An 18274-nucleotide genomic window follows, 5' to 3' on the forward strand; every position below is an offset into this window, starting at 1 on the left:
GGTATGAAGATGATTGATTCCTTTACTGACAGATATTAAAACTGTAGAACACAGTATGACTTAATGAAGCGTATCTATGATAGAAATGTTTCACCTGATTTTACACATTTGAGATTGGAACCCTTATAAAACCATAGTTTTACCTAAAGTTTGTCAACTTCAATCTTTATATTTGAAGTTTTATATTGTTAAATTATTAACCTTGTTTTTAAAACCAGCTAAGCTTCATGAAGAGTTCATAAAATGAATGCTGAACCAACTCCATCACTGATACAGATCCTGGGATGTGGTTCAGGACTCCAAAATGACCTTGAAGATCACATTTTAAACAGTTTAAGAAGATTAACATTATATTGAGTTTTGAATCACTCTGACATCAGCAGGTAGTAAAAGACTTAGTAGGACTGTTTGTTAATGTAATTGGCCATAGTCTTGAGTAACAATGTTTTGAAGAGATTTGAGTTTAACACTATACAAAGATTAGAAGAAAATGAGACCGTCATGTCTATAAATGAATTGCTGAGTGATCACTATCTTATAACGTTTAAATTGAAAGGCTTTGGGACAGCAACGTTTACATTCCTGTGCATGATCTTCAAAGTCGTGATGGTCATTCTGAAAACAAGATGTTCACATATTAAAAAAGGGTTTAATTATTTGTATAAATACTTGCTGAAAGGAACACAACCTTTTTAAGGTAAAACAGAGAAATGAGGCCTACCTGCTGCAGGGTCTGTGTTTCCCAGCAGACGCTGAATGACCTCCTGCAGCGCTGTGCCGTACTCCTCAAAGTCCTGCTCCCTCACAGTGAAGCCAATCTCAAAGGGAGCGCTTATCTACTCAGAGCAGAGGAAGACAATACAGTAAGTGGGATGATTTTGGGAGAGATGGTGTAGTAAAGAATGGGATTTGCCCTCACTGTGATGTGGTTCTCCTCAGCCGGAGGACCCGGCGGCTCCATGAGCTGGCGCCCGACCCTGGAAGACCTCCCTTTGTTCTGTGGTGAGACCAGAGAAAGGTCATGGTTATAATCAATTAAGCTTTTGTATGTTCAGATGCACTCAAGGAGATCACATACTTCTCGGTTGCATCAACATGGATTCATTTAGAGAGAACATTGGTTTAAAATGAATAAATACAGATTCAAATTAAGCACAGCTATACTGCCCAATTAAAAACTGAATATTGTATTGATTTAAATTCAAATGATATAGTTGAATCAATATGGGGAAGCTTGATAAGCCACATTAAAATGAATAAATAAAATCATTTGTTTCTTACCTGAGGTTTTTGTGAAGGGCTGAGATAGCTGGAGCCTGCGCTGGTTGACTTGCACCACAGAGTCAGAGAACACAACAGAAAGACCATGAAACAGGTGTTTCTTTTCAGAAACATGATGGCATCAAAATCTCAATATGATGATCAGCGGAAATGGTTAAAAGTATCAATCTGATATTGACAGCGACCTTGGTTGTCTTTCCCTTGAAATGACTTTGTTTCGGTGCTTCTGACTTTATACCTTTTTATACCTTTGTATTTTGGTTTAAGAAGGCATTAAATACATACAGTATCAGATACTGCTGTCATATCCTGGCAGCATTGGACTGTTCAAATGTTTAAATGGATAACAAAATGGGCATTTCTCTGTTGTGACCTGATAGCAGACCTGCTGATCATCTAATCTGTTTGCGGTCATAGTGAAACAGATAAATGGGACTGATTCAGACCATTATGCATGCCTAAAGGAACATGCCAATATTGAGCTATTATTCCTGGGACAAGAGCAATACACATGGAAAATATTAACAGAAGTATTTACTCAGGCAGACTTTATATCAACACAGTAACACAGTTCGTCAGCATCAGAGCCCATACATGTTTATTTAATAAGCGTAACACTTTTAAACAATCAAAGCTACAAAAAGGTTGTGACTTCCCTGCACTACATAAAAATGTAATATCCTTGCTATGAGTTGCTGTTTTCTCCCAAGGGGAACTTGATCAAAACTAAATATTTTAAACTGTGGACATATTGCGCTTTGCCTTTGACTATTACAGAATCAGATTTTTCCATGCTGAAGGCATGCTCTGTTTTTTTAAAAGAAAAAGTTAGAAAGATATGAACCAGATCATGAAACCCTACCAAAAAGATTGAAACACATCAAAGGACAAGGCAGGAGTTCACACAAGGTTAATAAGAATACAAAATATAAGTAACAGTAGTATAAAATAGAATTAGGTTAAACGGTCAACATATAAAAATATATAAGTTATTGGGAATATTATAAATATACATGTCTGTGCAAGTGTGAGTCCAAAGTAGAAACATACAGTATTGAAACACAATATACTTAAGTCACTTTTTTAGATACTCCTGATTTACTTGCTACTTCTAGTGCTCAACAATTCAGAGGGAAATATTGTGCTTTTTACTCCAGTACATTTATTTGACAACTTCAGTTGTTTTGAAGATTTATATAAATAATACAACATATAATCACCCCTTATGTGTAAATGTTAATGCAGGACCTTTACCTGTTAGAGAATAACTCTTCATTGTGGTATTATTACTTTAACTTAATTAAAGGATCTGAACACTTCAACCAGCTCTGCCGATTGAGAGAGAATATTCTTCTGAACAAAGTGTTTACATAGACTGAAGAAAGCAGTGGTGGAAGAAGTACTCAGATCTTGTACTTAAAAAAAGAAATACTCTGTTACAAGTAAAATAACTGCATTCAAAATCAAAACCAGATATATTCATAAAAAAAAGAATTATAATAATTAAAAAAAAGAAATGGAAAAAAGTAATGGAAAGTGTTTTTCATTATATATATATATATATAAAAAACTTGCTCATCTTACTGTATATATGCTGAATTGGCCTAACAACAAGCCACTGGCCTAACAGCAACTTTGTGCTGCATTTCATGCATGAAAGGGATAAATTATTATCGCTCTTTCACTCTGAGACTCATAAGGCAGTAGGCCTAGGCTACTAGATTTAGTAATATTACCATGAATCTAGCCATTTATTTACCATATTTTATTGGAAAACATCTCTGAAACTCTGAAAAAGTCGTATTGCTACAATATGAAGGCCAATTCGACCGGTTGGTTGAGCATATTTAAAAAAAAAAAATTACACCTTTGTTACAAAAATGTTTTGTGCATCAAGTTATATAATTCTGTTCAGTAAGTGCTCTCACACTAAAATATGTCAAAGATTATATGGTTACCTTACAAAAGTTGACCAAAAAGTGATTTCTTCAGGAGTGATTTTTAGCATGCCAACTTTCTCAGTGTAAGCTAGCTGAAGGGCATTCTGTTCGAACCACAGTGACATCTAGAGGGATTGTGCATAACATGTCAACCAAACGATAGAATGGCTGAATCAGATGGAGTTACACTTTTTTATTTATTTTTCAACGAGATATCAAGACACAAAATGTTCTCTACCAAATGGTGGCGCTGGCTGTTAAAGGTTAAGACAGCATCATCATAAGAGGCCAAAAAGAGTGACAGGGTGTGTCACTTTGCTGAAGGATAGATCAGCTATCCAGGATATTCTCTGAAGATTTCCCAAGGAGTAAAAGCTGCTGCTGGAGTACTGACTGGAAGTAGTGCTGATATCATGTCTACCATATCCTCTTAAAATACTCTGTCCAACAATATAAGTCTAATGACACCTTTTTATTTAAGATGCATTCTTGTACTAAGGAGGGGAATTTGAAAAAGAATACCTGAAAAAGTTATTGTTGGTATAGTTAAATTAGTATACTGAGTATATTAGTATCACTTTATGACAGAACATCATTTTATCTCTCATTCAAAGATAGCAGAAAACATGCATTATTGTACTCAAGAGGGGAGTTTGACGGAGTACACAGTAAAAGTACTCTAAATAGTATTTATCAATCCTCAACCTCCAAGCTATTTCAATATAGTTTTGAAGAAGAAACCCAGCTCGATGCTTACTTGACCACCACGCAAACGGGAAATACGGCCGCATCAATTCAGAAGTGTCAGTAACATCAAACAGAGAGATACTCATACTTTATAAGATAGGGGTTCATGGCTGGCAGTGCAAGACAGACAGCCAGCTAGACAGATCGCGAGACAGACGGACAGACAGACCAACAGAGCGACAGACGCGCGCACACATATGCACCCACACACGGACAGACTGTCTTCTGCATGTTTTTCATGTAGCCATACTCAATGTATTTTTGTGCAAACACGCACTGCACTGTCTAGGTAAAGGGTATATAAACCTTTATTTTTGAAGAGTACAGCGCAAGCATAAGGCAAACTAGCCAATCAGAAGCAAAGAGGCACTGGAGACACACCCACCTATGGAAACGAAACATTTAGTGGTATACTTGTTTTAACAGTAAGAACAGAAAAACGAAAAAACGAGCTGAATTGAATCTGAGTACTTCACTTCTGTTTTGTACTTTCCACCACTGCTATAGAGAGGCGAAGTCCCGCCCATCTACTTCCGACCCATGGGACCCCGGAAGCGGAAAATTATACATTGACGTCAATGGAGAGAGAAAAGTCATCTTTCGATCCCGTTTGAATTGTGCCACGAATGACACATATGATGTTTGTCAAATTAAAAGAACATTTTGCAAGTCAAAAAAATAAAAATGTGTCGTAAAACTGTGAAGTTACAATTTTTTTTGTGTGAAACCGCTCAGTGAACTACAGGTCTCTGATCTCGCACAATACGCGTCACCATCACAAAGATGGCTGTCACGTTAGTAAATTTCACCTGTTTCTTTCAGAATGAGGCGAAAAAGTATAAAACGAGGTGAAAATCACTACAAGTCTGGGCATGTTGAGAGCTGTACATACACGAAAGGGAGCGGTTCTGTAAGAGCCAGCATGCGGGACCGGCTTTACAAGGTTTCAGTGAGTAATATGAGTGCAATGTTTAAGGTTAATGTCAGCTAGCTAACAAGGTACACTAACGTGTTTTGTTTTAGAAACTAGTTTTCTCCTTAAGAACTTTGTGGTGTCTGTGTATGCTGTGGATAACATTAGTGTTCACAAGAACAAGATACACTCCCGTGTTTTGTTTTAGTTGCTCTTCAGATTGAAGCGGCCAGTTCTATATCGACTATATGTGTGATCTCCTTTTTACATCTCGTTGTGTCATTTGAGTTTATTTGCTGTGTGTAGATTCAAGGATTTTGGTTATCTTGTCCAGGGATGCAAACTTGTCACCTTTCGGCGAAATTCTCCGTTCTGAATCCAAAATAGGTCGTTTTTGTGATTCCTGTAGATCTGCAATAAAAATATTTTTGGGGTATGGGAGGGGGTCTGGGACCCGGATTAATGTGCGGCCGCGAGCTTTTTTTATATATATTATAATGAAGCGCGAGCTGTGTGCTCGAGTCTTCCTGCCTGTCGGCTCTGCTCATGATGTATAATAAGCCTCTGCTGCTCGGCGATGATGGTCTAGCTTCAGCAGCTACATTACCTACGGTGCGTTCGTTAATATTAACTGTGCGTCCGGAGTCCCTGTGGCACAGACTGGACCGCTGGTGAACAGCTGTTAGAACGGGCCGTTCAGGTGTTCACAATAGAGCTCCCTGTCGGAGCGGCAGAGCGTGATGTGCACTGAAAAGTTTTTTTTTCCCGTCGCAATATTATCGTTGAGCTAGCTAACTAGCATACATTGTCACTATCTGCTAACGTTAGCTTTAGCCTTCGTTTTCTAATCGTTTTTTTCATAGGCTATAAACAGAGGTGGTATAAGTATATATCTTGTAATTGATTAAAATTAGAAGTACTCAGTTCTTGTACTTGAGTAAAAGTAGAAGTACCAGAGTGTAGGAATACTCTGTTACAGTAAAAGTCCTGCATTCCAAATGTTCCTCAAGTAAAAGTAGAAAAGTATTATCAAAATATAGTGAAAGTAGCGACAGTAAAAGTAGTCATTTTGCAGATTGGTCCATTTCAGAATAATATGATACGTTTTATAATGATTGATCATGAAAGTGTTCTCAAAGCTGGTAAAGGTGCAGCTAGTCTGAATGACTTTGTATACTGCAGGGTAGCTTTTGGATTTACTCCAGGTGGAACTAAAGTCTGATTTAACACTTGATTATATTTCACATCATTCATCCACATCTGTAAAGTAACTAAAGGTATTACATACATGTAGTGGAGTAAAAGTACACCATTTACCTCTGAACTGTAGTGGAGTAGAAGTACAAAGTAGCAAAACATTGAAATACTTAAGTAAAGTACAAGTATCTCAAAATTGTGCCCAAGTATAGTACTTGTTGAGTTTATGAACTTAGTTACTTTACACCAGTGGCTATAAAGATAGAAAGACTAAGCCTTGCACAGAGGCCTGAAAATACATTTTCAAAATGCTCAACAGTGCTGCCAAAATTATAAACTGACTGCTACACAATTAAAATAAATGCTTTTTATATATTTCTATTAGATGTGACTCTATGGCGTTTCTGTTAATATTAACACTGCTGCTTTAGTTGTTCTGACTGCTAAAATCCTCTGTTATTCCTCATTTTAAAGCCGATATTCTGTGGGGTCAGGGGGCTCGGATCCTTGTCACCTTTTTCATACCTGATGAGTTTGCATCCCTGTTGTCAATTTGTTTGGTTATCTAGGCACAGCTGTGTGTGACTCCCTCTGGTACACTGGTATGTGTTTTCCTAATGTAGAGAGCATTGATTAATTAATAAACTACACACTGACTCTAGATCCTGACCAAATCCTTATTTTTTGATCAAATGTTTTTCAAAAAAATGTATTGTATATTATATAACAGCTGCAAATCACAGACCGGAGTCTCTGCTACTGTGGACCACGAAGGAGGGGATCATCATCCCCATCCCCAAAGACCCTGCATGGCATGGAAATCTCCTCCTCCTGGAACAATTCTACACCCAGCATATGCTCCCTGTGTTGGCCAGTAGAGAGGAGGACATTTAAATAAACATACTCTTAACACCCTCGGACTCTGCGTTGTGTTTCGTATGTGTGATGGGGTGTTATGCAGAGGGGAGGAAAACAGGACACAGCAGATTGGGATTGTGGTGGAGATGCTGAGCAGTTATTTAATTGTTGCGTGTAATTATTATTATAATGTGTGCTTCTTAGTTATTCCATCTTTTGCTGTAACATGGATCTGTATGTAACTCTATATTTAATTGTTATCTACCACACTTCCTTCTACATCATACACCATCATTATACATGGTGTATATAGGATATGTATTTATTTGTATACATATCTAAATTGTATAATTTTATTTTTCGTATTTGGGATTTCTCTTTTGTCCACTCAAATACACTTGGCCCTTTCTCTTTTCCATGTGGAAAATGGCAGCTGCATATTCTGCTTTTCTCATCTGCTCCCTGTCTGCTCATCTACGATGAGAAAATTATATAATTAATTACTAATAATCATTTAAACCTGTTATTACCAATATTTCACAAATTCTTCATGTAAACTTAAGAGCACAGCTGTATGTTGAGTATGTCAGCTTTGCTTGGTTCATCTTACTGGGGGGGGGGGGGGGCTGCTACATGGATGTCGGTGCAGTCCACAATAATTTTGCAGCTGAAGGCAGAATGAATTTATTATTGACTCAGAATGAAGCACAACTTCATGTCATAAAATACATTGACTTTATTTGTAATTGTGTAAAAAAAATATGAGCATTGATTAGCAAGCAGGACCTGGCAGGAACAGAGAATGGTGATGGATGGAGCTGGGAAGAGAGAAGAATAAAGAAAACAGATCAACTTTATTATCGGATATTAAAAATTCAATTTCAAAACAAGTTGCCGCTCCTACAGTTTTCTAGTGTGTAAAGATGATTTCACATGACCAATGCAAAATATCACACTCAATACATGTGTGTCTCTGAGGGGTGCATTGTGCCTTTGATGTATATAAATAATATACCATAACCAAATACTATTACGTACAGTGGAAATCAGGTTACCAGAGCAGGTCAGACCAGTGTGCATGTTCCTCAGGGTCTCAGCAGTTACAGGTGAGGTAAAGAAAATAAAAGAGAAAAAGGTCAGTAACAACACTTTAAAGTAACAACACTGAATAATTATCTCTTTTAATAATTTTCTCTCAGTAATCACTCAACTACTGTCTTTCCAACAAACAGATTGACTCACTCTCACTATCATCACAATGAAACACGTCCAGAAGAATGTCATGCAAAGCTGCCTGTCTTCCTTCCTTCGACTCTCCCTGAACTGCCTGATCTTTTAATGGTCAATGTTAACCATTTGTGCAGATAGCATTAAGTAGAAAAGATCGCTGATACTAATGTGGCGTTAGCCTACCTCCCGCCCCCTTAGCACCTGGTGGAGGGGGCGATAGGCTACTCTTCAAATGTTTCACAAAATACTTACCATCATGACTACTCTTACTGTTTAACATTTTGGTTTACTTCATGTTAAGGCTAATACAAATGACAAGGCTAAGTAATGTAATATAATGCTAACTAACATGCTCGCTACTAGCTAGGTAGCTAACTTGACTATGTTCCATGCAAAACATGTATATTCAGGGGTGAAAGTGGTTTGAATTTCTTGCAGGTACTATAATGCTACCCCGACCTTCATTGGTTCATATTGTTCTCCTCCCGCCCCCAGCTTCATGCATCCCTGAACACAAACTTCAAATTTGTAATGTCTTTATGGGGTAGAAATTAGAAACACTTGACAATATGTATAGTCAATTATTTATTTTCAATTGTGCATACAACTTGTGTCAAAACTTAACAGACCATTAGCAAGGCATGTTGAGGGAGGTAAACTACACACTTTTCCACATTTTCCACAGAGGGCTGAAGTAGCTCTCTTCTTCTGTGTACCGGCGAGCCATGCAGCTTGTTGAGTGGGCTGCTCTTCTTCCTTTGCCCAGCCAGGTCTTCACATAAGGCAGTGGATCCCACTGTCTGCATGGTGGTCCCACAGAGCTGATGAAGAGGAGATTTGCTGCATTTGTTGTTGTAAGTTTGCTCCTATACTCAGTTATGATGTTATTCATTGTGCTGAACCCCCGTTCACAGTCAGCATTGCTTGGAGACAGTGCCACTGCCATGAGCAACTTCTTCATTTTGTTGGGAATGTTTCTTCCTCCACTGGCCTTGTATTCTGTGAATCCAAGATGGGCCTATTGTTGGTTCACATGTAGGACATCACACAAAGCCCTCACCTCATTATCTCCAAATCGAGGATTGTCATGGTCCCAGTTGTCAGGGTTGAGGACTGCCATTTGATTGATAAGGCTGTTATAAGCCTCTTTTCGGTTGGCTGCAACACTGGCCTGTGCTCTGTTTGCTGTGGTTGTGAAGAGTCTTTCTTTCATATTGTCTGCCACTGCTTGGATGAACTGAGCAGAGTCAATGATGGGAGACCTGCCAACTCTTAAATCCTCTCCCTTGAATTCCATCACTTCCTCTGCCTGACTGGCATCAACTGCATGTTGTCCTGGGTAGCGATTGAAACTTTCTATGCGTTTGACATACGTCGTCATGATGTCATGGGCCTTTGGGAGTGTGGTCTTCCTGTTCTGAAGAATTTCTGACAAGTTCTTAAGTTCAGTCAGAACATCTGCCATCAGTGCAAGACTTTTCAGGAAGTTGATGCAGCACAACTTAGAAAGCAGACCTTTGAATTTGGCCCTCTCTCTGCTGTCCCTTGTATCATCCTCTGATGCCTCACGGAAATGTTGTGCCAAGACTGGATAAGACTACCAAACTGCAGAGACTGCCCTCCATGAAGAAGCTACCCAGCGAACACTGAACACTTTTCCAATCCTCCTGAGGGCGATGTCCAGGTTGTGAGCAAATTCACTCAGCTGCCGCATGTTTTTTGGTGACTGGCTATATAATGAATATAGGCTGTCCATGAATGCCTGGAAGTCCTTTGTTCCCCCTGTCACATCCAGTGCCTGGTCAACAGCAAGCTCCAGTCTGTGATTAAGGCAGTGCCATAGTATGATGCCTGGGAAGTCATCCTGGAGCAACTTCCCAACACCTGACTTCACTCCCAGCATGACACTGGCCCCATCACTGCAAAATCCAATGAGGATTTCTCTCAGCAACTCAACAGTAAAGCCATTTTTAAGCAAGCAACCCATAATCTGTTCCTTGATATGAGGAGCAGACATACTATCCAGCTCAACCAGGTACAACGGAAAGGCAATGGGCTCCATGTCTCCATCAACACTAGCCTTCAGGAACACAATTAGTGTTGATTTGTGCCCAACACTGGTTGACTCATCAGCCAATACTGTGATTTTGCTTTTGGTCTCTATTATCTTTTTTAGAAGTTCCTTTTTCATCTGTGATGACACATGCTCAATTATGTCAACAGACAGTTTTGCTATGCAAAACACGCCCCAAATCAGCAGAATTTGCATGTTGCAGGTCAATCAGAATCTCAAAGTCTGTGAAAGGCTTGTTGTTCTTGGCCACATAATAGGTTGTCATGAATACCTTGGCAGTAGACTCAAACACAGACTCCTGACTACTCGCGTTCATGTTCAGAAGAATATCTTTATTTGCTGTCTGAATAATCTTGACTGCTTCATTATGTGCTGCAGAGTTCTTGTGTTCACGGATTTTTTTGCGCAGTGATGAAAGCTGGACATCCCTTGATGGACCAGCTGGGATTATCTTTCCATCAGCCCACTGAATAGCAATATTAACACCACGGGAGGCCATGACACCCAGATCCTTCACATCATGGCATGGGGTACAGCCTAGCCTTCCATTGTGAGCATACATCCATTCATTTTTCTGTTTGAACTGTTCATATTGTTCTTCTTTCCATATAGAAGGGTATGCAGTAGGGCTAGCATCACCTATGGTGGCTTCTGAGGGACCTGCTGCCACTTCTTCTGGCTGAGTCTCCTCTTCCTCCCTCTGGGCCTCAACTGTTATAAATTAGAATAAAGATGTATAACTAAATTCAGCAGACAGTCAAAAATGTACAAGTCTCTGTCTTTCTTTGAATTTTCAGAATATTGGTTACATAAATTAAAATACTAATAAAATAAAATGTATGCCACAATGTGCAGATTAAAATAGAAGATATCAAAGCAAAATATTTAATGTTAAAATAGTATGCTGTGTACATGTTGTGTTCTGAGTAAAATAGCCAGTTGACTATATAGAGCAGGGGTGCCCAACCTTTTTTTAACCAAGACGGCGGCGATCGTTGACGGGGGGGGGTTATTAACTATAGTTATTTGACCACAATATTTGAACACAATTACAGTTTATTTTATTTTCAACTATATTCTTCTTCTTCTTCTTCATATTACTACTACTACTATTATTATTATTATTATTGTTATTGTATATGTAATATTTTTCACTCCCTTCTCTTTTTCAAGTGAGGGTGCTTAACATTCAACTGGGACCCTTATGCACCCCCGTAGAACCGGGCCTGGAGGTGGCCAAACTACGGCCCGCGGGCCACATGCGCCCCGTTGATGTGTTTAATGTGGCCCGTCCAATATTGGTATAAATGAGCCAGGGTTCCCGCGCTGATCTTAAAAAGCCTTAAAGTCTAAAATACAACGATCCAATTTTTATTTATGTTATCCCCCACTGTCCACACGCCGCGCGCGCCGCGAAAAGTCCCTTCCTCCCTGGTCGTCGCAGCTGCGCGTGGACGTCACCCCGCGCGCGGGAGAATGAGATTAAAACAACCCTCAGCCCGACATGAATCAAGACGGAACCAAACAATGCCCCCCGGCCCGGCTGTCACATTGATACATCATTGTGGCCCCTGAACCAAAAAGTTTGGCCACCCCTGTTGTAGGACATTAACTGAATATTGTTGTTCTACTTTTAGACATCTCGAGATCGACTGGGGATCGACTGGTTGGGCACCCCATATAGAGATACAGTTTGCTAGTTAGCTAACTTATTATATTCATCATGGCCATGTTCATGTCCATTCTCTGGGCTAAATAAGCATCATCACCTGTGTCATCTGTGGGCGTTGTTTTTCAAATTTTAAGCACATTCTGAGTTTCTTCATCTCTCTCCTTTCTCTTAAACATCTAAAGAGTCGTCGTTTGCATTTTTGCTTTAATTACCACGTAGCCTAATTTTCTAGCTGTCATTCAGTCACTCCATTCTTTTCTCCTCCCGCTATTCTGATCAAGTGGGAAAAAGCTAATATGTGACCCGCTCTATCGAAATCAGTCGGAAGTCGCAACGGCTCATTTCAAAATAAACGTGGATTTGCGTAAAAAAATTGTTTTTCGGGGTTCGGGTGTTTTGTTTAATAAACAAAGTCTTGGCTTTCAGAATATGAAACTTGTTTCGGCAAATTCAGATGATAAATACAACTTAGAAGCTTGTAACGGCATAATTACAAGCGAAGAACGGAGTAACTTGAGGTCACAGCAGGCATAACAGCAGCCGGTGTTTCTCGTTAGTGTTTTCCCCGGGACACAAACAATACGCACAAACGCAAAAATACACACACACACACACACACACACACACACACACACACACACACACACACACACACACACACACACACACACACACACACACACACACACACACACACACACACACACACACACACACACACACACACACACACACACACACACACACACACACACACACACACACACGACCAGACCAGTAATCCAAACCAAAATATCTGCCCTTCGTAGTATAAATTCCACGGGTGGAGCTATCAATTCTTCCCGGTCCTCCGGACCGCCTGGAAATCTCTTACCGGTACTAAGGACCGGGTAGGACCGGCACACTTTCAACACTGTGTATATTACCTGATATGTTTGGTCCAACGACTCCTGATCCTTTCATCAGACGGGAAGCGATAGAACGAGCAAGTGGTATGATCTCTTTTGTGATTACAACCTCGTACAAAGCACACAGGCATCTTGTAAAAGTGAATTTATTGGAGCAATCTCTTATATTTATTGGAGGGAATAAATCAGTCTTCTTCTTCCTCTTTGCTTTGCGAGTCACAACCAGTCTTGGAGCATTATCGCCTATGACATCACTTACGCGACCCAGAATGCATTTGGGATTTGTAGTCTTTCTAGTTGCGTATTATTCATAGTCTTATATTTCAGCATTTTTACGACAAACTGTGACTTTTTTGCATGGAAATGATTGTTTAAGATTGACAAACATCATATGTGTCATTCGTGGCACAATTCAAACGGGATCAAAAGATAACTTTTCTCTCTCCATTGACTTCAATGTATAATTTTCCGCTTCCGGGGTCCCATGGAGGCTCCCGGAAGGGGAGGGACTTCGCCTCTCTATAAAGACCGTAAAGGGTGTTTGCAGTAAATTTTATTTTTAAAGGCCACTAGTTGGGGGTAAAGCCACATTTCACAAACGGGAGAACCACCAACGAAGAAGTCAGGAAGTCAGCAGCAGCCTTCTTATTATTCATCCATGTCAGCAGCTCAGCAGCAGTAGTAGCTCGCACATCATGGAGTATTAAAGAAGTGATAAACATGGATAAAAAGAAGAAACCCTTCAACGTGACGGCTTCATCTGTGAGTGGCATTCAGAAGCAGCTTTACAAACTACTATCGCTGCTGTGTGGCGTTTAGTTAAATATAACAGCTAACGGTAGCTAACTCTCAGGCTATGTTGCTAACACATAAACAGAGTTACAGCTGTGTTAGTAGCAAAACAATAACTATTGATTTAAGTATAACGTTATTTCTGATATCACGTTTGTTCTTATAGCTGGTGGACCTTAAAGCTGAACTGTACAGGAAGCAGGAACAATTCAAACAGGACAAACTTGGGCATGAAAACACTGGAGCTGGGTTCACATCAAGAGCCAAAGTCAAGGTACAGTATGTGGTATTTATTTGAGGGCCTATTTTTACCTTTTTGTTTAATGAAAGAGATCTAGAGCTAAGACGATTGGTTGACTAATTATTTTTAATTTGTAAAAGTATGTTTTCTTGCATAAATGTCAGAAAAGCTTATAACATTTTCTGCTTCTCAGATATATTCTCCTTCTATTGTATATCATATTAACTGAATATCTCCCGGTTATGTACCGAAATACCCGAGATATTGAGAAAACTAGGATGGACATTTGCACTATTTTTTTGCATTTGATCCATTATCGATGAAGAAGATAATCATTAAATGTTAGTGAGATCACTAACGATGTTTCGTCTTCATGCTCTTGAGTAGAAACCTAATGTCTGGATCAAACAAAACACTGGAGTCTCAGCAAGAGCTGAGAAAGACGCGGAGCAGCTGTCTGAGGAGCAGAGCAGTCTGGACACCTCAAAGTGAGTTCAACATATTATATTGTAGATTCACTGTCATGATAAAATGATGACAAAAACCTCTAACTTCTAATCTTCTAATAACAGACGCAAGCTAGAGGAGAAGGCCAAACTCTACGAGCAAATGACAAAAGGAGACTTTCCAGGTTGGTTGAGTAAAAATGATATCTTCTAATAACTTAGTTCCATAGCGAAATGTACTTTATAATAAACTTGTCTTGTATTCCCCAGATGAAGAGACAGAAGGACTGTTCCTGGTGGATTTCACCCAGAAGATTATTGACAAAAAGAGAGAAACACTTGCACAGAAAAGCGAAAGAGAGGATGAGGAAAGAGGAAATAGGTCTCCTGTCCCTCCTCCTGAAAACCCAAATGACGAATGGTAATGTCTCTTTCATATATTTGTAAGGGTTTGATTTAGGAAATGTAAAGTGCAGTTAGTATTTTAGTTTCAAAGCACATATGTTAAATACTATAGGGCTGCCAGAAAGAAGTATGATATTCATACCAATTCCAGTACTATTAAAGTGATGCCTATACCAATAGGGTGCTTTACTTATTATTTAAATGTATATATAAAAATGTATATCCTGTTAGTAATCTGTTCTGCTGCTTTGTTAATCTGTAGGGTGGATTATGAGGATGCTTTGGGCCGATCTCGGAGATGCATGAAGAAAGACCTGCCTGGGTTCGAGAAATTGGACCAAAACCTTTACGGAAAAGCGTAAATATCCTACAGATAAAACCTTTAAAATGTGCAGGAGTTGGTTCCTTGATGACGGGAACTTTATTGATACCACTCTTCCATGTAGAAAAGCCTCTGCTGAGAAGACCTTACTCTCGGAGGACATGCGCCGAGAGCTGCAGAGGCAGGAGTGGGAGATGGAGGAAGAGGAGGCCATGAAGAAGCCTGTCGGACCCATCCACTACGAGGATATCAGGGGACAAGGTTACTTTTAACGCATCTCTTAAATGTTTCCAGCACACGTTTGAAATACAGGTATGTGTTCTGTAAGTCTTGTGCTGTTCAAAACCCATACTTCTGTCTGTTCTGTCTCACAGAGGCTCGGGATCTCGGTGTGGGTTACTTTGCGTTCGCTCATGATGCCGAGCAGCGCAGGAAGCAGAGAGAAACTCTGGACATGCTCAGAGACCAGGTGAGAACACATATCTAGCCTGTTAAAATATAAATATATATTAGGAGAGGGCATTTTAAAAGTTCTATGGATAACATAGTCCCAACACTAAAAGCATGTATGTAGATCCACACAAATCCACACTTTGATGGACTTTATTATGTATTTGTAGTTTACCCACTTTTGCTCAGCCGACTATACACTAAGTCTATGTTATATTGTTGTATCTAGTTAATCAAATCTATATTTATTTAAAAAAATGAATAATGCTGTCTTGAGTGTTTGCTCAGTCTTTGTTCTTGTCCTTCAGACAACCGAGCAGCGCACTAAGAGGGAACAGCTGAAGGACAAGAGGCAGGCCATCCTGAAGGCTCGATTGGCTAAAGTGAGGACTAGGAAGACGAAGAAGGCCAAGCTGGATGGCACGGAGGACGAGGACATTGAAGGTGTGTATCCTCAACTCCCTCACTTCAAATGCAGCCGTTTGCATTTAAAGTCTGCATGCATGCTGCAGTTCAAAGATCACATGTACGCTAATGAGGGATTGTTGTGAATTGTTTGTCCTAGGAGGGGACGACGAAGGGGACTTGATAGGACCCCCGGCTCCACCAGAGGAGGTACCAGAGGTCAGCAGAGCGAGGAAGGTGGAAGTTGAGATCCAGGAAAGGAAGGACTCCAAACCAGGAGTTCCTCATGTCAGGGAATGGGACAGAGGCAAAGGTATGTATAATTTAGTAAAGGTCTCTAGTGAGAAAAATATTTAGGACGATTTAAGGTTTGTCGGGAAAAACACGTGAGTGCCAAGCAAAAGTAGGACTTGTACTTCTCTGCCTTTTTTAAAAAAAAACAATGGCAAATCATCGATACAAAAAATAAATGATGGTTACATTTCATTCAGCGGCTTCAAAGGCTAAACCGACTGCTAAACCCAAAGTCCAATGAGCACAGTTAAGAAGAAAGGGAAAGGGTTTGACATCCCAGATTTCTAAGTTCAGAAGGACACTTATTATTTCACATTGCACTTAAGTGTTCTGAACAGATAGTTCTTCAGAGAGTTTGGAAACCTCTTACCTTTTTAGCAATGACTTTGGAAAGCTGACAACATTTGTATTTAATGATGACAATTATTTAAAGATTAATATGGATTGCATTTTATTAGAAGAAACCTACTTCATGTTACACACATGATCATTCGTTTTCCCATCTGGTTAAGATCCCTTTCCAGTACTGTTTTGGTGTCCTGCATCATTCTCTCTGTACATGCAGGTGCTTCCCTGCACATGCATACATCTGCAAGTGGAATATTAAGTTAAAGGTCATATAGTTGGAGGTACTGATCTCACTCTTTTTGTAGTCCTATGTTATGCAGCTGTGGGTATATATCTATACTGACATGTGCCATGGGTGGAACACAAATTCAAACTTTTATAAACAACGTATGCTATCGTCGGCTTTAAGGGATTTCAGTAGTTTCATTACTTTGTGAAGTAAGTCACTTCTTTAACTCCTGCTTTTTCCTGTTTCCTCCAGAGTCCATGTTTAACGAGTGGACATCTCGGCGTCGCGATGAGCGAGAGTCAGAATTCGCCCCTCCCACTGCATACTTTTCTGAGTGGAAGAGAGAGCGATCGGTGAAGGTTAAAACTCAGGAGAGTAAATCCAAGATGTCCTTCAAGTGGAGCAAAGGCCCAGAAGAGGTCTCTGAGAGCAGAGAGAAGCCACTTTCTCCACCAAAAACTGCCCCCTCACCTCCTGCCCCTCAACCGCCTCCTCCAACTCCTCCACCTCCTCCACAGCCACAGACTCCATCACAGGCTTCACCTTCAGGTCCTCCAGCAGAGCCCACTCTGGTGTCTGCTCCTCCCTTTAATCCCCAGTTTCCCCCCCATTATGCTCAGTTTCCTCGTCCACCTCCTCCTCAGTTTGCTGGACCGCCTCACATGTATCCCCCCCAGTACCCAAACCAGTATTACAACCAATATCCGCCCCAATATCCTCCACAATATCCGCCCCAATATCCAACACATTATGCTCCCCAATATGCTCCTCAGTTTCCTTCACAGGTTCCTCCTCAGTTTCCTTCCCAGGTTCCTCCTCAGTTTCCTTCCCAGGTTCCTCATCAGTTTCCTTCCCTGGTTCCTCCTCAGTTGCCTTCACAGGTTCCTCCTCAGTTTCCTTCACAGGTTCCTCCTCAGCAGCAAAGCCAGTCTCAGCCTGAGCAGCCTGAACAGAGTATGGATGAAATGCTGTCCTTCTACAGGAGCATTACCTGATATCTAAATGATTCTACTTGCTGTGTAGTTTGTATTTAGAGTGTAAATACTGTTGTCTAATTTTTTTTAATGACATTTTAGAAACAACAAACACATTGCCTCAGATCTTTGCAGTTTCAGCATGTAATAAACACAAGGAATACTGTGACTGTTTTTTTTTCTGACAGTTAATTTAATTCAGTTTATACAGTTTAAAATCTTATAAAGCTTCGCCTTCTGAGGATCTATTGTAATGGTGAGAAAGCATAACATGAAAAAAGGTTACTCCTGGTTTAAATATTTAAGATATTTGAAAGTCTAGAGAGGATTCTGCGGTATGAAAATCTCCACCAGATGGTACTGTACACTTTCATGTGGAGAAAATATCTGCAAGTGGCCGAACTGTGATATATCTGAACTGTGAAAGGACATTAATCTACAGCTGCTGTTATTTTAATGAACATCAATCTGTTGATAATTTCTCCCATTAAGTAAACAGTTGTTATGTCTATCTAAAACCCAATAACATTCAGTGTATTAGCAGATAT

The 18274-nt window shown here is 39.9% G+C and overlaps 2 protein-coding genes across 2 annotated transcripts; one reads left to right on the forward strand and one right to left on the reverse strand.

Annotated features, from left to right (window-relative positions):
* Window positions 1-692: 692 nt before the first annotated feature.
* On the reverse strand, window positions 693-1395 carry ghrl (ghrelin/obestatin prepropeptide; the record flags this gene model as incomplete). The annotated part of the gene is made up of 3 exons (XM_079680547.1): window positions 693-836; window positions 920-997; window positions 1282-1395. The coding sequence occupies 3 exons, from the start codon at window positions 1393-1395 to the stop codon at window positions 693-695; spliced, it is 336 nt and encodes a 111-aa protein (XP_079536673.1).
* A 12009-nt stretch (window positions 1396-13404) lies between these two features.
* ccdc174 (coiled-coil domain containing 174) lies at window positions 13405-17892 on the forward strand. The gene is made up of 11 exons (XM_079683795.1): window positions 13405-13582; window positions 13779-13886; window positions 14241-14341; window positions 14426-14484; window positions 14570-14720; window positions 14967-15062; window positions 15151-15287; window positions 15401-15495; window positions 15785-15920; window positions 16042-16194; window positions 17005-17892. The coding sequence occupies exons 1-11, from the start codon at window positions 13541-13543 to the stop codon at window positions 17745-17747; spliced, it is 1821 nt and encodes a 606-aa protein (XP_079539921.1). The 5' UTR covers window positions 13405-13540; the 3' UTR covers window positions 17748-17892.
* Window positions 17893-18274: the final 382 nt, after the last annotated feature.

This window comes from Notothenia rossii (assembly GCF_949606895.1).
Source record: "Notothenia rossii genome assembly, chromosome: 5".
Lineage (NCBI taxonomy): Eukaryota > Metazoa > Chordata > Actinopteri > Perciformes > Nototheniidae > Notothenia > Notothenia rossii.